This window comes from Erithacus rubecula (genome assembly GCF_903797595.1).
Source record: "Erithacus rubecula genome assembly, chromosome: 2".
NCBI classification, from domain to species: domain Eukaryota; kingdom Metazoa; phylum Chordata; class Aves; order Passeriformes; family Muscicapidae; genus Erithacus; species Erithacus rubecula.
The window spans coordinates 6,433,964-6,454,775 of record NC_136685.1 but is presented as its reverse complement, the minus strand read 5'-3'; the positions used below and the strand labels follow the sequence as shown (position 1 = coordinate 6,454,775).

At 41.8% G+C, this 20,812-nt stretch overlaps 1 protein-coding gene across 4 annotated transcripts in view; it reads left to right on the top strand.

Annotated features, from left to right (window-relative positions):
- The window catches only part of EVA1A (eva-1 homolog A, regulator of programmed cell death), a gene marked incomplete at its 3' end in the record, with an annotated part of 202,172 nt that overhangs the window by 94,260 nt on the left and 87,100 nt on the right, over positions 1-20,812 (top strand). For 3 of the 4 annotated variants that reach the window (XM_079298047.1, XM_079298049.1, XM_079298050.1), the window contains exon 5: positions 5,862-6,005. In XM_079298047.1, the coding sequence (XP_079154173.1) occupies positions 5,862-6,005 (144 nt within the window). Of the gene's footprint in view, positions 1-5,861; positions 6,006-10,266; positions 10,366-20,812 lie in introns of those variants that run through there. The other variant, XM_079298053.1, reaches the window with a different exon arrangement.

Sequence of the window (20,812 nt, the reverse complement as noted above, 5' to 3'; positions counted from 1 at the left end):
CAGCTCCTAGACATTTATTTTGTATGTACTACTGGAAATAGTATTTTAGGCAGTGATCCTCTTTCTGAAGTCTTTAATTATGGCAAATCATTTGGTCCTTTTAACACCTCAAGATCTTATATTTTCTTGGCTGAAAATGTGGAATGAGTGCCCCATTTTTCTTGAAAATTCATGGACTTAAGAGAATCTGACTCATCCTCTTACGAGTAGGTGGAGTTTTTTTCTCAGGCTCCAGTTTTCTTTCTTTTTAAAGTGCATGCATGTTAATATTGGGTTGAGCTGCATGTCCTGCTGCCTCTCCAGATCCATGGACAGCCTGTGGAAAACTCCTACCTGACAGCTTCACAGCATAGTAACATATTCACCTGTGTGTGGTCCTGCTTGCTCTGGACAGCCTGTCTCATCTGGGCAGGAACCCACCTCTGCAGGTTCAGCATGGCTGTGCCAGGTGAGTCTGATCATGAACAGATGAACAGATGAAAATCTGCAATATGCCCAACCTCACTGTGGGATTCATCACCCTTCTCAAAACTTGAGTTTTAAATCTGTTTGTGGATCCATCTGTGATGGCTGCTGCCTTGGAAGAGGCTCTAATATTCACCAGAGCATCTAAGAGTTACCAAAATGCTAAAATTAAAGAGTTTGGAAGCATTCTTTTAAACCCAGGTAGGTTTTTCAATCAATAGGAGCCATGCATGGCTTGGATTTCAGATTTGGATGTGTCACCCTTACTGGAGAAAAACAAGTAACACTGAGTAACCAAAATTAAGGATATGATTAATAGGCATTGGCTCCAGTTTCTTTTTTTTTTTTTTTTTTTTTTTTTTTTTCACCAGGAAGAGGTAATAAAGAAATAGTCATGCTGGGAAGCAGCCTTAGACTGACTGAAATCCATTCATTGTGGTGAGCTTGATGATATGGACATTACATCACCGAGACCAGTTCCAGTTTGAAAGCCAACACAGTCTGCAAGCTGCAGCTGGTAAAATCCTCCATCATGCCTCTGTTGCCCTGGTTTGGGTTTTTACCCTGACAGAGGCTGGTCTGATGGAGTAGATCAAGGAATCATACCATACTAAATGCAACTGGTAAGGTGAATTACCCACTGAGGACTTAGACTAAGGGTTATGAAATCCAGCTGGCCAGTGGTCTGCCTTTGTGAAGTGATCCTGGGAAAGGAAATTCACCTTGCACCAGGAGCAAGGCTGGAGGGATGTGCAACTTCTAGAAAATGGGGTCAGGGGTAAAGAGAATAAAGTGAGCTGATCCCATTCCCCCACAGCCCCAAATTTAGCTGAAAATACTATATTTGAAAAGCACAGATGATACCTTTAAACACTTTCACATGTGAAAGTTTCACCATAGCCAGGATTTGCATGTGCTCTCTGGCAGTACTTAAGCAATCCAAGACTAATGAAAGCCAAGGGTAACTCTGACCCAATCTCTCCACCAGGGCTCTCTATCATCTATGAGGCCTTAAAGCAGTTTTTATTGCAGTATCATGGGATTTGAGCTTTGTGGGCTTTAAGAGATTCTCAGCAGGGGCCTGGCTCTGCTTAGCAGTACTTACCTCAGCCTTAGTGATATGGTGTTGGCATTTGTGAGCCTCCTTCCCACGTCTCTGACACATGGGGTGACTTGTTTGTTACTGGTGCCAGGGTGGTATCGCGTAAAACATTTGGAATTTGCATTTAGCAAGCAAACAAGCAGCAAAAGAAAGGACATCGCAGAATATAAAATCATTAAGGTTGGAAAAGACCTCTAGGATCATCTAGTCCAACTGTAATGTTGCCCTGAATGAGCATGACATCTGGTACAGTAAGTGCCATGTATAGTCTCCCACTTCTGAAGACTTGGAAAAAATGAATTTGGCCACAGCCCAACTCTACTGCACCACATTGCTGGGCTTGGCTTCCCTGCATCTCTTTGGCAGGATAACTGCATGATTTATGGATAAAACCCCTCTGTTTTCTTGCCTCTCTGAGCTCTGAGGATGGGCCCCTGGAGGTGAAGACTTCTGACCTGGAATCACCTTCTGAAGAGGTGCTAATGTAATTAGAGCTCTCACTTCAATGAGTTCCCCAAGGACTTATTTACATTTGGAAGTTAAATTACCTATGTGCATTTCATAACATCCAATAGGATTGAATTCAGTACTTTTATAAGTGTTTTTATAAAACCTGAGACATGGGAGTAAAAGAAAATACAATGTTGTCCCTTCTAGAGCTCCAAATGACATGGTGGTGACTGATTTATGAAGATACTGTAGTCTCATCTATCACTCAGGCACCTCTCAGATGTACTATTGACATTTTCAGTGCTCATCAGTGAGGGAGTAAAGATGCTTGAATATGACATTTTGGCACCCAGCTAAATGAACTCCTTATCAGAAACCCTTTGAAGTGTGTAAGGAAGATGGTTCCATTTGGAGGCTTTGATTGCTGCTCTTACATTTTCCAGTTCAATGTGTTATGTGGAGGCTGAACATGTTGACAGACCAAGAAATCCATGATGGGAGACAAAGTTATTTTCAGTATTGGTGTAGTCCTCCCTCAAAACACTGCAGGCTGCTTGCCCTGACCTTTATGGGAATGTACAAAGCATTTTTGCTTCGAAATTGTGTGGAGGTAAAACCAGGGAAAATTCCCTGTAGTGAGCAAAAGGAAAGCTTTGAAGTGAACACTTGGTCAGAATTTGTGCCTAGGCCCCATTTCTTGTTTTTCAGGTCTAGGAAAATAATGACTGATTCCAAAAGAATGGCTCAGGTCCTACCATGGGAAAAATGAGAAGGTTATTTGGATTTACCATGTGGATATTGTTATATGTTATTGTCAGTAGTAGTAGCTGAATCTTGAAACATGGATACCTTAGATGATTTTCTGCCACTCCTGCATTCTCCAGATTCTGCTGTTCATTAAGGTCTGGAGGTCAGGGGAAACAGCAAGAGTTGCCTAAGTTGTGACTGTTTGCAGCAAGAGGCAAAAAATGGAGCACAACAAGAAACCTCCACTGTGCTATATTGAAGTCACACTGGCAGCCACTTAAAAACAGTCAGAGACTGCTTGAAATCTGCAATAATGACCTGAGACTGGGTTTGTAGGCAGTACAAAATTGGGCAGGACACTTGTTACAGCTCAACTAGGACACTGAAGTGTCTAATTTGGGATTCACAGGTGAAGAGAAATGTTGGAAAATTGGAGCAAGTCCAGTGAAGCTCCAGCAATCAGGGGCCTGGAGCATACAGCATATAGGGGAATACTGAGGGGCACAGGGTTGTTCACTCTCCAGATGAGAAAGCTCTGGGTGGGATCTTATTTCTGTTTTTTACTAAGGAATGGGTGGTTCAACAGATGAACACCAAAAGCAATGAACACGAGTTGCAGCAATGGAAACCTGATTACATACAAGCAAAAAATTCTTCACGTGGAGAGGGGCTTAACCCAGGATCAAGTGTCCATGGAGTTTGGGAAATATTTCTCTGTGGAGATTTTCAAAACTTGCTTGGATGAATTCCTGAACAACCTGATGTAACATCAAAGCTGGCTATTCTTTGAGCAGGAGGTTAGAGTGGATAGGCTACAGATATTGCTTTCAGCTAAATGATGGGATGGTTAATGTGCAGCAGTCCTAGCAGGTGATGTTTCCCTCTGGATATATTTTTTTATCCTATGGTTTGCAAAAAGTTCATGTTAAAGAGCCTTTTACAATCTTGATGCCCTACTTTCACCTGTAATCAAAGCATAGAGAGTTTCTTCTATTTTTCTGCACATTTTGGCTGGTGCAGGTTGAGCCTGGCAGCTGGAGAGTTGAGGCCTTCACTATGGGTACTTGTGTGTTGGTCTGGTCTGTGCCCAAAGAATTTGGGTATCTGGGGTTACATGTATATTGGTAATTGAGTAGTAGCAGGGGCACAGGTAACTGGAAATAGATCTGTACTGAGAAACTGTAGCATGGTCCATGGCAGGTTGTCTTGGCCCAGATAACTCTGCTAGGCAGTCCAGAAGATCACAGAATTCTGGAATGGTTTGAGTTGGAAGGGTCCTTAAAGATAGCCTTGTTTCAATCCCCCTACCATGAGCAGGAACACCAGCCACTAGACCAGGCTGCTCAAAGCCCCAAAGATACAGTGGGAGCCTTCTGCAAATTGACTGTCAGGGTTATATATATTATATAGCCCTGTTATATCTCAGGCTGTATTACCTGTTTGGAGTAATGCTAGTTGGCAAAATCACTCTAAGGTACTGAGTATTACTTAAACAAAGAGGCAAAAGTGTGTCCTTAATTGAGTCCCCTTTGGTTTCTTGATACAGATGCTGCTGCTAAAGTCAATTTGTGTGGAGACCATGGCCTGCTCAGAACTGCCTGGGAGAAAAGAGTCCATCAATGCCAGAACATGACTAGTGATGGCTAGAAAAGCTGTCAATGTTAGTGTGAGGGTATATGACAAATAAAACTCCTAGAAGCCTTTTCAGTGTGATGAGTCTGCAGCTTTGGCACCTGAAGAGTCAATTCAATCTGTTAAGGTGGAAAGCAGAGTCTGTAGTTTGTTAGTGGATACATATTCCTAAAGGAGAAACATCCCAAAGGCTGCCCATCTCTGGGGATGCTGGATGCAAAAGCCTTGTGCCTCTCACAGGACCTGCAATGTGTAATTCCCCACACTCCCATGGACACAGTATGCTCCTGTGCCAGGGGGCAAGGTCCCTAAGCAGACAGCTGTGGGATATTCTCTGTTTTGTGTGAGAACAATAACAAATAAAAAGAATGGCACCCTCCATGAAATCCTCTGCAGCATTTAGATTTGCTGAGTTTCTCTAACTGGACATTTACAAAAAGTCAATGAATCAGGATTGTTGCATGCCAGATGTTTCTATTGAAACCTCTGACACTCATTGGATCAGAAATCCCCTAAGGAAGTTTGGGTCATTCAGTATGAAAATGTTCGCTTGGAGCCTTCTTCTTTTGTCATTTGCAGCATGTGAAATAAAATGCTGCCTTTGATTTGAGAAAAAAGACATTTTACCCTCTAGGCTTGGTTTTCTGTGTCTTTCCTGTGTCTCTCATGGCTTTTATTGCTATCCTGGTTCTAGCACTCAGTACCTTTTGGGGTCCATTTTCCTTTCCCATCCTCCTAATTAGTGGCCAAAAGGGGTTTGTATTCCATTCTCTGTAGCTGTCCTGTTCCTTTTAGCAAAAATTTGATGTTGAAGAAATGTCTCCTTGTGAGTTTCCCCCTGAGCTTGGTCTGGACAGAGAAAGCAAACTGTCAGTCTTGCATCTAAAAGCTCAAGACTTTATCTGTGCAAATTGTTCTCAACCTAGGTAAGAAAACAGGCAAAACCATGTGGTAGAGAAAAATACTTGGGAAAACACTTACTTTTGGAATTTCCCATATTCTAAATTTTTAATATAGGAAATGTTTCTACTTGCAGGGAATGAATGTGTTTAAAACAGTATTTCTACTTATATAGTATATGATAATAATTATTACACCTCATAGTACTATTCATTCAATTTAGAAATACAACATCTAAGAGCAGACAGGGACACTGATCACCTTTGTCTTCACAGAGGCCAGAGAGAGAGATTTGAGACACCTTTTGTGGCTGTTGCAAAGATGAAACTTCTTTTATTCTCAGCCTTCTTTGTATGGATGTTTTGGGATTTCTGATTCTTTGGTGTTCCTTCAATTTATTAGAGATGTGTTAGAGTCAGATACACCTTCTCATGTAAAGACGAAGATTTTTAAATGTGGAAATCTTGTGTGTGCTCTCACAGTCTGGAACTGGTAAATTATTTTTAGGCAATTTCTGTTGTAAATGGACAAATATTCATAAATAGATATTGTTTTTCCCTTTTAGAGTGTCAGTCAGCTACTGCTCTTCAGCTGATGATCAAGCGCTGTCACGGGAAAAGGAGCTGCAGCATATATGCCAGCACCTATGAATTTGGAGATCCTTGCTACCCAGGCATCCAAAAGCATCTTAATGTCATCTACACCTGTGGTAAGTTACAAAATTCTCTAACTCTCACTGGAGTCTATGTTTGTTGAACAGTGTGTGTGGAGAATAAGATGCAAAAAGTTGTTGAACTTCCAGTTGGCTTATGGTGATTCTTATTTGGTCAGCAAGGGAAAGCTTTGGACCTCAAGAGTAGTTTAATTCTGTCATTTTTTGTACTCATTGGCTTTACAGAAAAAGCAAAGAAAATGGAAATGGTAGTTATTAACCCATTCATCTGCTTCTTCAAGGCAGGAAAATCTGGCAATGAAGTCAATCTGCTCAGTGGATATTTGCACATTGAACGTTGGCATCCTGCAGCAAAGTTGTGGTTATCAGTAGGATCATTATTACTTTATTCTGTATTTATTTCATTTTGTCCCATAGAATCAGGTGACTACCAAACCATACACATCCACTGAATTAGTAGAAAATCACTCCTAAAATCTTCAGGTAAACATTGCAACAACTTTTCTAACAAAATACTGTTATTTTTTAAAAAAATAAACAGTTGGTGCTCTCAGTTGGGAGCTTAAGTCATAGCATTGGGCAGACACTTTGCTCTTACCTGACTAGTCATCTTATTTTGCAACAGAGGAAAAATTATTCCTGTCTGAGCCCTGTAGTATAAAAACAACATCTGTCCTCTTACTGTGATGACATTTTGGTCATTTGTAGCTGACATATTTGAAAATATTTCCTTCAGGGTTCTGCTTACATAGCTGTCACTAGGACCAGCACAGTCCCTCTCTCTGTGCTCCTTCCTGCATCCATCTGGAAGTGCAAATGTTGGTGCTGTCCTGAATGTGCTGAGCAGACAGAGGGACATGGAGTAAAGAAGATCCCTGTGCCCTCAGACCACATTGGGTCTGTGGGTCACTCTGTGTGTAACTGCACAATGCTCAGTGTGACAGAAAGCATTTGAGATGGAGTCACTAAAGCATTTTGTGCAGTGGAACAGCATGGTGGATGTGCAGCACCCTGAGAAGCAGAGACTTTGATGGGGAGCATCAGGCTCTCAGCTTGTCTGGCTGTTGTTTCTTTTGGCAGGAATGGCTGGGAGGTTGGGTTTTGTTTGAAGTGATGTAGCAAGAAGGAGTAAGGCTATCCTTGCAAAGCCCTGTGAATTTTCTAGTCAGGAAGGAGATGTTTTTATATCACTTTTCTCATAAAAAGACTGGGGAGAAGCTTATCCTGATGGGGATTTGATAGAAACTAAGGCAATGTAGAAGGAAAAACAGGAGTTCCATCCCTCAAAAATCCAGGGAAAACAAACAGAGCCCCATGATGTATTTCCAAGAGGATTTCTCCTTCAAAGGCCTCCATGGCCTTATTCTAGAGTTGTGGTCCTGGTCTCAAAGTCCACTACAAAAGGCACTAATAATCTCTTAATCTGACCTTAACTCTCTAGTCCAAGCCTAACTGCATCAGGAAATGAGTCACGCTTGAGAGCACAAAATGGCATGTTTTGCTTTTCTGTGGGTAAAATCTGCCTCATCCTTTGAAGGTGGCCATGGCTCCTTTTCAAAACCATGATCTCAGACATGTCTCTGAACTGGATTTTGTGATCAACAGACACATATTTCTTGCCTCAAATAGCAAAGTCCTTCAACATGTGAAAATGAAATAAACAAGAAATAAAATTCCAGTTCCATGTGCTTGTGCCAGACAGAACTAAGTCCTGGAATTCTTTTAGAAGAAATGATAAAACCAAACAGTTTGGTATTCTTATGACCTAGAGAATGATACCAGTGGAAAAAACCTCCTGCTGGCTGTCTCTTTATTTCAGGTTTCCCTAAAGCTGTACACACTATGGCTCCTGGTATGGAGCTCTCCTCCTTCCACCAAAACTGGGAGTGAAAGGGGACAGGTTGGGACAAATGGGCATGGCTGCACTTCCCTACTGCCTGTATCTCAATACATGTTTGTGTTTGCCACCTCTTGCACCTGGAAACACGTTGGTTGTCTCTTGCTGCTGTTTTCTGGAGATCAGTGAAAGATGCAGTGACTCTGGCATAGCTTGGGAAATGTGGTGGGTGTACAAAGGGGGTTTTTTGAGTGTCACTTCAACCCTTTTTGCTGCTGCTTCAAGTAAGTAACTCCATCAGTGAGATCAAGCAGTGCAGTCAGTCTGCTCCTCTCTGTCACTCCCTGCCTGCCAGACTGTGTCAGAGACACCCTGCCATGTGTCACTGCTCTTACCTGTGATAAAAACTACCATGTGTCCTTGGCCAGCATTTACTTTGTGAGGAACCTCAGTAACTATGGGGACAGAGCAGCTGAGCTCTGCTTGTGGTGCTAAAGCATGGGAAGGACTGGAAAGAGACCAATATGTCTTCTTCTGATAACTCATGAAAAAAAGTCTGCCAAGTAAGTAATTTATGAGGTGACAAAAGGTGATATTAACTAAAATCTCATGAGCTGTTAGCAGAAATGACAGCTGAGATGGACCCTGTGACAGATTGGTAATGTTTATGGTGTAGTGAAGAGCTGGTGAGGGGTCTTATCTCCCAGTCCTGGCAGGAGAACATCTGCAAGGTCTCTCAGGTCATCATATCCACACTGCTCTTCTCTAGCCTGACAGCAGGACCTGGGCCCTATTCCAGGTCTCCAAGAGCTGAATGGGTGAGACAAGAGCTTTTCTTTCCTTAAGCCATATCCATATTTCTCGAAGGTTCATTCCTCTAGTTCCATGTTTTATTGGACATGAGAATTCCTGCCAGACACACAGAATTTTGCTGATGAATCTGTTCTTAACTAAAGGTGTCATCTAACTTTTTGCTCAGCTGTATATTTTTAAAATATTGGTTGAAATTACTCCAGCCAGTGGGAATGTCTCAGGTCAGCAGTTCTCCATATCAAGTGATATCCCTTTGCACTGTGGGTTCAAGGCCTGTTGGCATCACTCAGCTGAGAGGGAAATGCCACCAGTTCATGTGTGTGTACAAGATGATTGAAGCAAATGAGTACCCAGCAGCCTGGTGTGATAGAGTTCTCTTGTGTGCATTAGGGTCCCATTAGCCCAGCCAGGGAAACAGATGTAAAATCCTCCAATGTAAAAACATTCCAAACCTGAACCTTGGCAGGAGCTGAAATACAAAATTTGGCCCAAAGCCAGATTTAGCTAATGGAATGGTGTGGAAGGTGGGATTTTCCAGTATGTGGGTCCCATTACTGCAGTAATAAATACATTAATTTATTTTTTCAAAAGGAAAAGGCAAGTTAATTCTGGGAAGCACATAAGGCATGGTGAAGTCTGAGTGTGGCAGCTGTAATAGAGCTGTAATAATGTAAAAATTTTAGCTCTGCTTTTTCATTAAAGTACCCTGAAAGTCTTAGAGGAGAAAACAACATTAAAAAGCATTAATGCAGCCGAGAAAATAATGAAATAAGGACTTATTAGAAGTCTTTCTCTCCTCATTTCCTCTTCACCCAAGCATCCTCCTTTTTGTCTGTCTTTCTTTGGTATAAAACAATGTATTTTTTTATAATATCTGTAAGTAGATAGTGGTTTTGTACGTACAGATAAAACTTACTGGGCTCACAATATTTTCATTTTCTTGATTGTCCAGTTATTAACTTCAAAGGCTCCCTTTAATTCTCTATATCTCTTCACTCTCTAGTTTGCTAGATTAGTTTTTTTGGCCTGAGCTGAAGTCCTAACTGAGCACTGCATTAAACCCTGTGGAATTTTTTCACACACACAGTGCCACTTGGACTCAAGGAAGCGTTGAAGTGTGTGCTTTACTTTAAGACCTATGGACAATTACCATGAAAGTTAAATATTTTCTCAAATCTTTCCTTGAGTGGGGATCAGGGGCTTGTCTCTGTGTAAAGTGAAACCTTATTCTGAGCACTGAAAGTCAGGGGAGCCATTCAGTGTCCACTGTCCCCAGTTCCAGACCTGCCTGCCTGTGCAGTCCCTCTGCTAAGGACCTGCTGTTCTTTAAATGCAGGCATCCATCAGAAATGTCTTGAGGATAACAAAAGAAAGAAGAGGGGGATTGTGAATTCCTTTGTGTCTAGATGTGTTTCAGTGGGTTGGTTATCAGTCCTGATTACTGGTGACTTCTTAGTGCTGTGGTTGGACATGTGCTGAACCAAATGGAGGAAATATGGCCTTGGATGTGTTTTTGATGTGAATATCTGTCGTACATTTAGATGTGTGTGTGCCTCCTGCTTGATTCATGCTCTCCAGGAAGGGGTCATTGGGCTGAGAGCTAATGAACTGCCACGGTAACTCATAAATTGCTTGGAAAACCCTGCAGGTTCTGCCCCATTTATAATCCTGCCATCCTGCTTTATGAGGCAATAAGCTGAGTCCCAGGGGCCAAGTGCTTCACGTCCCAATGAGAGAACTGTGCAGGTAAAGAACAAAGGCTGAGCACAGGGGCAGCAGCTACTGCTGCTGGGGGGCTCTGGTGCTGCTGAGAGACCAAATGGGGTCAGGGAGAGGTGGTCAAGGTGCTCTGGGGTGATGGGGGTGTGCTGACCTTTTCTTTCTCTGACTGCTTGAGAAAGCAGCCTGGCTTTCTCTAAAATGCTGTGTTTAAATAAATGTTCTTTCAAGTTGGACTAGAGGCAGGGTCTTTTTTGAACAAGGCAGCTCTGAGGTGGTTGACCTCATGATGATGATGAGGAGGGAGGCAAAAAAGCTGCACAAATTCTCTCCTGTCATCTCAAAGGGACTGTGCCCTGGTGCATTAGCTCCTGTGCAGTAAATCTATCAATGCCTCAGGCTGGATGAATGTAATGGTTCCTTTTGCTCTTAACATTTATGAATTCATGAATGTAGAAAATGTATTTTTATCACTGCAAAAGAGCTTTCTGTTGCTATAAAACTCAATTCCAGGACCTGCATAAAATAGAAAAGGAGCAATTCCAGACTTCCAAGAAAAAACAAAAGCCTTTTACACCCCTTTGAAACAGGGCAATGCAGGCAGGGTCTTGCTAGAGACAGACAGGCATAGAATGTGTAATGCAGACTTTCTTCTAAAGTTGAAATAAAATTTCTGTTTACAAACAAACATTTTAGGAAATCTAGCTCTAGGGATGTTCCACTGAATGTATAATGTCTGATAATGTTTGTTTAACTGGGCCTCTTGTATAATGCTGTGAAACAGAACTCACAAACATGTAAATTTGAAATTCATGGCCATGTAGGTTTGACCTACCAAATAAATAAAGAACAGAATATTGATATGATATAATTCCATGTGGCTACTTTCATTGTCAAGACACTGAGTTCAGACATAGTTTAGGACATCTATTCAAATTCTTTGTCTTATATTCCTAAGTTAATAGAGGTCTGTGTAGTATTTTTTGTATCAAGCCTATGCTTCTCTTCAAGCTATAGAGTACTTAAAAAAGAAAAAGTCATCCAGGCCTCATGTAATGACTACAAATATTGCAAAATTCATGAAGTGGGATTCATCTGACCAAGTGTAGATGTATAAGCCATAGAGATTTATAGTGTATACATTCCCATCTGAGAAAAACTACTTTTACAGGTAATGTGAAGAAGCAGCTGCTTTTGAGGCACAAATCATCTCATCCTAAACTAAGTGCCTGAAAGAGATGAACTGCATATTTGAAGTGACAGTTCTCCTCTATTGACTGTAAATGGAGCTCCTGGTGTTTAGTTGTAGAGCCTCTACAATGCAGATATCTATATCTGCATCCACCCATTCCTGGAAGAGTTCAAGGATCGGGCTTTGAGCAACCTGGGATAGTGGAAGGTGTCCCTGTCCATGGTGAGGGTGGCTTGGAACTGGATGAATTTAAGGCCCCTTCCTACCTAAACCTGTGATTCCATGGTTCTGTGATCTGCTTAGATGCTTTCAACCACTGTGTTCTCATGCAAATGTTTATTTTGGCCAAAATTATCATTTCTACTTGATGATATACCAGTGTTTTCTCCTTATATTTATTGGTTTCCACTCCCATTGTTGGACAGATCTTCAACTCTTAAAGATTTATCCAAGTAAGAGAGGAACATAATGTTTATTTAAGTTCTTGAGAAATTACCTCTAGCCATGAGTATTAATGCTGAAAAAGTTCTCAAAGAGCAGCTTGGTGTCTTGCACCTCAGCTCAAGGTTATATCAATCTCTACACTTGGATTTGAAGAGAGGTTTTCCTATTAATTGGTTTTGCATGGGACTGAAGTCCATTTTCTGCATTTCATTTTTATTAATTCCCTAAATAACTCCAGGAGCGTGGATGGGGTCAGTATATTTGCTGACTTCTTTGACTGGCTGGTTGTTTTTTTTAGATTTCTGTTCTCAAGGTCAGATTTGTTCTAAACTGTCAGGGACTGCATCTGGTGGTATGGGAGATGGGGCAGAGTAGATTTTCACTGGTGATATAGCATCTGTTGCCAGTTTTTGCAAGCAAATGGACTTGTTGAACTTCCTTCCAGACTTCTGCATGTTTTTATCCAGGTGAAGGAAAAGCAAGGAATTTGTTTTCCTTTCAGAGACTTAGACCTCACATTCAGAATTAGTCGTACTTCAACAGAACCTGTTAAAAAAGCTGTGGCAGTGTAACTAAAATCTGCACCATGATGGGTGACCAGGCAGCTCAAGGCTGACATTTTCTGACTTCTGATGCTGTGATTTTATCACTTTTGACGATGATTTAACAATTTTTTGTGGATGCAGTTTCCTGCATCTCAGAGAGAAGCAAAGAGGAAACCTCTCAGTCAGTGAGACTCATAATTTGGATTCTTGGCATGGATCTGTTGGGGTTCATGGACTACCAGAGGGTAAAGACAAGATGCCATCTCTTTTGGTGGCCAGTGCTGAAGTGAGTGGGGCACATGCTTTACTGTACCTGCTCATAACAGGCTATAGCAGCTCTGCCATCCTGCACCAAAGAGAAACATGCTACAGGGGCAAAGAGCTGTTTATGCTTATCATTAGTGGTTGCACTGGGATGTGAAACATGACACAAATAGCCTCATTAGTTTTAAGATGAAGGTTGGTAAATCAGGTGGTTAAAAACTGCCATTGTGCTGCTGCTGTTTGTCTTTGCTTACTGTGCAGCTTGATGTGAATCAACCCAGGAGAGTCTGAACACGCCTGCCCTGCCTGGCCCAGACACAGCAACTCTTCATTACCAGGGCAGAATGAGCCTGGGTCTGACACAGATTAGGGTAAATAAATATTCTGAGGCAGCAGAGCTCTGCATCTCAGGTGGAGGGAGGAACAGGTAATGCTGTCACCTCAAGGGAAAGGCTTGAAACCCCTTTGATTCCTGCAGAGAAGAAATGGAGGCTTGGAGATAAAAATCATTGCCTTGGGGATGGGGAGGAAAGAAGATGGGGCTGGAGGAAGCAGAGAGGGAGTTCAAAGGACACTTTTTATGATCCTGAGCAGAATGAGCTATAAGAGTAGTGCTACCTTACAATTAGGCAAGGTTTTCAAGCCTGCTGCTGTGGTTCTTCAACTCTGGGAGAACTTCTGCTATGGAAAGAGTCCCATAAAGAGTTAGCTAAAGTACTCTGCAACCCCTGACTTCCACTGTTCATAAGGGGTGTGCACCTGAGACCTTTAATCCTTTTATGTCTGTTTTGTTTTGTTTCATTTGGTGAGGACTGTGGCCCAAAAATCACAGGGGAAGAGTGCAGGGAGGAGTGGTCAGTCTGTTGGAGTGGAGTGGTGATAGGAGGGAGGCAAGTCGAACTTTTGTTTTTCATTCTGGTATTATTCACATATTTTATAAATTTAGAAATTTAAGAAATGCTTTCTAATGGACCTGTAGTTTCTACAGTCATAACTGTAAAGATAAAACTGCAGTGTAACCAAGATTTTATGGTGGCTGACACAACTTGGAGGTTACTAAATAGATTTTCTCACAGAATGATTTCCTCTGGCATAAATATGCTCAGGTTCTTGAGGCTGAACAGCAATCTGACATCCAGAGAGTGATTTCAGGCCTGGGGTGGATCCTGAGGGCTCTGCCCAGCTGTCCTCCGTGCTTGAATAGGAGGGATACAGTCTTAAAATCACTCATGATTCATTCATGATTTCACCCCAGAAAAGCAGATCTAGCTGAGAATGATTGTGCAAGATGACATCTGAATGTCACATGTCTAAAGGAAATCTTTCAGAAACTCTGGAGAGAGAGAAGTAGAACAGAATTAAAATTACATGGGTTATCTCTGTGATGAATTTCTTTATTTTTTTTCTGTAATCTTAACCCTGCTGTGCAGACTTTCTATTCTTTGTCATATCAATGCCTTTATTGATGCTTTGAAAATTCTGATTGTGAGTAAGTGGTACATTTCTATAATTTTAATACCACAGATTATTTTTTTTTTAGCTGGGAACCTCATTGAATAGCCTCATAAATAGGGTTACTGTTGTGTCTCCATGCCTGTTAAGACCTGTGCAAATTTCAAACATAGTAATTAACAGTAATGTTGGCAGGTATGAGACTTCTTTACTGGTGAGGAGGTTGGCAGCCAGTCTGCCAGCCCTTTTCAAGCAGGAGACTGCAGACTGAGCTGGAGGAATGTCTCAGCAATCAATGCTGACCCTTGATTCACTGATCACCCTAACTCCTCCTAATTGAGGTTAATGCCAGAAGCACTGACACCTTGATGATCCCTCATTAGTGCCTGGAGGCTGCTGGAGATTGCTGACAGCTCAGTGAAACAGGCATTCAACTAAATTTAAAGGCAGTGTTTGACACCATGACCAATTAAGATACATTTGCATTAATATATATTTGCCTTCCCTTTTTAAAAACGTATCAAGACAATGACATTTCTTTGCACTCTTTATAGAAGGATTCACAGCTGGTGCCTTTCTACCAGCATATGCACACTGCTCTACTGTGCACCTACCACTGCCCTGCTGGCTTCTACTGCCCTCTCTCCACTTTAATGTGAAACAAATAGGAAATCCTCTGGGATTTGGAAAATGAAAATTTGTTAAATTTGTTCCTGATCATAAAAAGAGAATTAGAAGACCAGGACAGAGAGAAACAAAAAAATAGCAATTTTTTGAAAGTCACCCAAGATGCAAATAGATGTGACCTCTGTGGTGGTGTCTTGGTACAGCTGAGGTTAGTGAGCTGCTGCTGTAAATAGGAAATTCAGACAATAGGCACTCAGGGGTGTAGCCAATTGAGAGCTACATGGGCACATTTTAGGGATGTGCTTTACTGGTGAACTAGTCCAGATTAATGATTGAACTCGATCTTAGAGCCGTTTCCAACACAAATGATTCTATGATTCTATGATCAAATGTGTAATTTAATTGTGGGAAGTGCACTTATGAATGTTACCAGACCTACAAGCATCAGCAAGGATTATTGTGCAATGCACTCACTCCTAAGAAATGTTTCCTGCTGTGAGTGATGTTACACAGGCAGGGCCAGCCAAACTCTGGGAGAAAGTGTTAGTCTCATTTTGGGTGTGGAGACAACATTTACACAGGGGCTTGTGTCATATCAGCTAAACTGAAGAACTATCAACCCTCTTATCAATATATATTCTGTGCAATGGACATTCATTGCTAGATGAGTAGGCACATGCTTTGTTCTCCAGGTGGAATTCTCACCATGCAGTATTTCCTGCCCAATCTTTGATTACATGAAATCAAAAGAAAGCAGTAGAATATGGCAAGTTAATTTCTAATTTACTGCTGTTTTGAGCTGAGGTGTGGCTCTCTATGATCAAACCACTAGTCCTGTGTGGACTGGGCAGGGAGGAGAGTGCTGTACTTTATATGAATTGTGTGATTTATAACAGCTGAATGATGACCAACCCAGGTCTCTTTAATGTCACTAAAAATAATTTCCCCTATTCCAGTTCAAGTTCTTGTTTGGGAGAGGCCAAATAATGTCAGAGTTTACATTTATGTGTCTTCTCACTACCTGTGAACAATTCCAGCCCTATATCATCCTTCAGTGCTATAAGAGATTTCCAGAGAATCACTCTTTCCCCTCACTTTGGACATTTTGTTGTATTTCTGCTTGATCTCTGAGGCCCAAGGCATGGGTGTTTTATCTTCTGTTTGTATGGAGGTTTTGGAATGGGCTTTTATTGTCCTGTTGTCTGGTTGTCTCTGCCCTGGTGCTTAGGGATGGGGATGCCAGGAGGCATTTAAGAGTAGGTACCTCCCAGAAGTTCCTTAGGTTATGTCTGCTCAACACAGATGACCTTTTGGGGGGCACCCCACCTTACAGTGGGGAGAGATTGCCATGCAGTCTTGTTCTTCAGAAAACTTTCCTTACCATTCATGTGGCACTTGCATTTCCGAACTCCTTTTCAAGACCTCCATTTATTCAAAATATCTACACCCAACAGTTAATGCCCCTTCAGACAGACACTTCAAATACTGTTGACAGTGGCTACTTTTCATGTCCTGTTTTAGTCACTGTTTAGCTAAGCCATTCATGTTCAGCTCCTTTAATCTTTCCTCATAAATCAACCTGCCCAGCCACTCAATTGTCTTTTTGTTGCTCTTTTCCACAATTACCTGTATCTTTTAACAAACACTGAGCAGGCTTATGATTATTTTCCCCCTGGGGGCCAGCAGAGATTTACAATCTGCCATATATTAGCCATGACTATTGTTTCAGCATTGGGCAGCAGCAGCACCATTACCCAGGAAGAAAAGCTGACACTCTGGAGTTTCACTCCCAAGTATCCTGCTGCTCAGTATTTCACTTGTTATCCCTCATTTATGTGAACTGAGCCAAAGAATGTAGGAATTTCTGAATGTCAGAGTAGGGAAGCATTTCTGTATGGGGAGAACAGGATCAGGATCCTTTTCTGCCTGGTTGTGTTTCCAGCTTTACTCACACAGGGGCCTGGGGGTCTTAAGGATGACTGATACTGCATAATATAAACAATGAAGCAAATCCTACTAGATCCCCTCCAAAGATATTTAACTAAATTCCTAACCCATGAGCCCACCCTGGGCCATCTCTTATCTTTGAAAGCCATCTCACAGCTGCCTGCAAAGGCTCTGCAGGCTGGTTAATCCCAGCAGATGGACCTTGGTATTGGTGCCTCAAGGGGAGGCAGCAAGGGAGGCAGGGCAGAGTCTTGGAGGTCTCTTTGTTAATGGGTGTCACTCCATTTTGGTTCAAGCCAAAGCCTCAGGGAGAGGCAGAAAACTGGTATGCAGCTTCATCTGGAGTCCAACAAACCTGTTTTGGGTCAAAAGTTGCCCCAGCCTGGATATACTTACAGCTTGCAGGGGCCCAGGAGTAAATATCAGGGACCAGCCTGCAAATGGGGATTGCACTATTTAGTCCTTGGATTATATGTATTTGCTTCAAGCTTTGATGAAATTCTCTAAGTGTTTTCTTTAGAAGAAAAAAAAAAAAAGCCTCTTGGAATGGACAAGAAATGCCTTTTTTAAAAGGGTCCATGAAAAATTAGAAAGAAAATAACAGCTTACAAAAGGGCAGCCCCCTACTCCATCTCTTCCCCAGGCATGGCAGTCAGCATGGCCCAGTGGAGGGGCACTAGCCCAGGGCAGGAGGTTTTCTGCTTAACCCTGATCAATCATCAGCTCTTTGGGCAGTCACTGTGCTTCCTCCTGCCTGGTGTGGGGAGAGCCTGGGGCTGTTTGCTCAGCATCTGGCAGGAGAGAGCAGCAGCCTCCCTGGGGTTTTGGTTTATGCACAGAGTGCAGACATGATCACACAGATGTAAGGAGTCTCTGCTTTCAGTGCCTGCAGTTGCTGTTGAACTTTATTGACATGAACCTTCAGAATGATCAGGTGTTAAGCTCCTGCCTGACATGTCCATTGCTGTCATGATTAGTCCCTCAGTCATGAATTCAAAGGCAGTCTCACATTTAGCTTATGTTTTTGGTTGTTTCTCATTGTTATAATTTTTATTACTATGAAAAATAGCTAATATTAAATTATCTTCCTCTCTACTTTTTCCCCAGTGAAAAAAATCAAATCTCTAACTCAGGATTACATACTAACACACTTTTTTTAACATGCTGCATATTGATATTGATCAAAGGGTCTGACTTCTGTGTGAAAGCTGCATCTGATTCCCACAGGGAGGAAAGGCAAATTTTCTCCTCTATGCTAATAGAAATGATCAAAACCTTCTGCAAACGCCTTGGGTGTCAATGAAGAATGCAGTATAGGATGTTGGTGAATGTTGTGGCTCTCTTTTGGGAGAATTGAACTACTAGCAAACACTAGCAAATTGGAGTTGGAACACATGTAATGTAAATTTTCTGTCAGATATTTCTTAGCTTGTTACAGTACTAACAAACAAGTGGATTTTCTTTTCTTCCTCAGCTCGTAATTCTTTGTCCTTTAAGTTGTGCAGAATTAGATATGAGGGTACTTCTTACAGTACAGAAAATTAAATGGGGAAGGCACAGATACTGGTTTGTACTTTCTGTTTTTCTTTCCTTCCTGTTCCTGTTCAGCGTTGTCAGGGTAGTGATTTTCTCTTAAGCAACACTTAGGCCTATGCATATGTTTGCATTTAATTTCCAGATGGAGAGGCAGCCCTCTAATAGCAGTGTGAGCTGCTGCTTTATGGATCTGGCTGGCTGACTCACCTTTCTGCACTGGCCAAGAAACTCTGCCCCACACCCAGGATGCCACCTCTCATGGCTGAGCCAGGATTTTGGACTCTCAAGCCAGACTGGTGCAAAAAATGATTTACCTGTCCCAGCCTGTGAAAAGGTTCAGCAGCTCTTTATGTTTGTGGGGCTCTTGAAGCCAGGACCATACAAACTGCTTTACTTTCTGGCATGACTACTCTTCATAAAGATGTTTCCTGAAATTTTGGGCAGATTGTATTCAAGGAAATGTATTGCACCATTAGCAGTGACATTTTGGTTATGGCAAAAATATTTTTCTGTGTAGAGGGACTTGTAATGATCCTTCTGTTTCTCTGTAAGTGCTCCTCTGCAGACTTCCTGGAGGGATTTCTGTGTCTCTGTATCTCAGGGTCTCATCCTGGCTTGGACAGTTGTGTTTTCCTGAGGGACCTTACTTAGCAAATTGTAGGTCTCATTGTAGCTGGGTCCAACCTACTTTGAAGTTCAAGACTAAAGGTTTGGACTAGCAACCTGAAGTATAAGTAGAAAGTTGGAATACTGAGTGCACAGATACATTGATCTGAATAGGAATGCATTTGCAAATAGGTGTGTTATTAAACTCACTCTAATGCTGACCAGATGTAGCTGTCCACGGTATAATCAACTGCATATGGACTAGATACCTTGGCCTCCCTTTGTAGTCAGTATATGAAAAGAAAAAGGCATTTCTAGGTTGCAGTTTATCCGATTTGCAAGTAGGTATCTCAGTTGCCCCTTACAAGTACTTGTTTCTCTGTCATTTTTAGAGGAACCTGTGGTGAGTGGACCAGATGTGAATATCTGCACTGTTGACATCTGAACTTAGGCCAGATAGCTCTTATCTTGAATATGTTTTCTCAAAAATTATCTGTTTCCAATAATTATTTCTCATTACTTTCCTAAGTCTTCAAACCTCATGTTGTCTAAATTAATTTCAAGCACATTGTTAATTACAATTTTACTAAATTGCTTCAAATAATTGCTTTTTTAAAAAAACATTTTAGTCTTTTACAGTTTCTTGTCTCATTACCAGAAAACCAGAAAGTTAGCATATAGTTAAATAATATCTGCTTTGTGTAAATAACATCTTTCTGAAGAGTTCTTAGCCTTCAGTGGGTTGGAACCCTGTTTTGCAGGGTGGGATTCAGGTTTTGATTCTAATTCTGAATGTAACTGTCCAGAGAGGTTTCACAGCTCTTGTTGTAGCCAAGGAAATTTGTTTTTGTACTGACTAGATATGTAGAGCTCAGTAGCCCATATACACACAGAAAGAGATATTTTAGACAATTTGGTTTATTTATAGATCCTGCCTAATATTTGCACAATCTGTCTTTGATGTTTCAGCCTAGGGCCTTTCAAAAGCACTCAACAGTCATATTTCACCAGATCATGGGTATTTGACCAGCTCAATTGTGCTTGGATCAGTGCTGACAATAATGGGTTCTCACACACAGAATGCCCATGTGGACAGTTACATGGTGACTTCCCAGCTTCTTGTCACTGTGCAAGGATGAAACCTTGGGAAGGGTTTATCTTTGCCTGAGGGATGCAGTGGTCTTAATATAGTTGCCTTGCTCTGGCAGCTGCTCTTGTGGAGGACACAAGAATGCAGGAAAGAGGCATGTTGCTATTTATTTATTGTTTTTACCCATCTTTGAAAACAGTGTATCCCAAAAATGGACATGGCAATGATGTCCTTCTTACAGCACAGAAAGCAAAGATTATCTTCTCTGTTTTGAGACATCAAAGGAATCCATGTCCTTCTGGAGTGCATTTCCTTTTCCCAGTTTGTGAAAAAAGAAAATCTTTCACCATGTTTTGTTTCAGTGGAAGCTTACCCAACTCAGAAGCTGTTAGGGCTAGAGTGTGTAACATTGAAAACACAACAATTCTCAACCAGAGATGCCTTGAACCAACACAAGAATAACAGCTTGTCCCATAGTCAAAGCTCCTGGTGGTGTTTATGCACTGTAACAGGCAGAATGCTCCTGCAGATCCAGTTTCACCAGCTCTGAGTGGTGTTGGCCCACATGGAAGCAGCTGGGGTGACACCAGCAGACCCATGAGTGCCCCACAGCCCTCCTCTTCCTGAGTGCCCAGCCATGCTGTGTGCCCAGCTCTGCTGAAGGACCTGCTGCAGCCAAGCCTGCAAGTGCTGCTTGCTTGGACAGCCTGTGTCACCTGAGGAAGGGTCCAGGCCCCTCAGAGAAGTGAGCACCTCCAGAAACACAGGGAA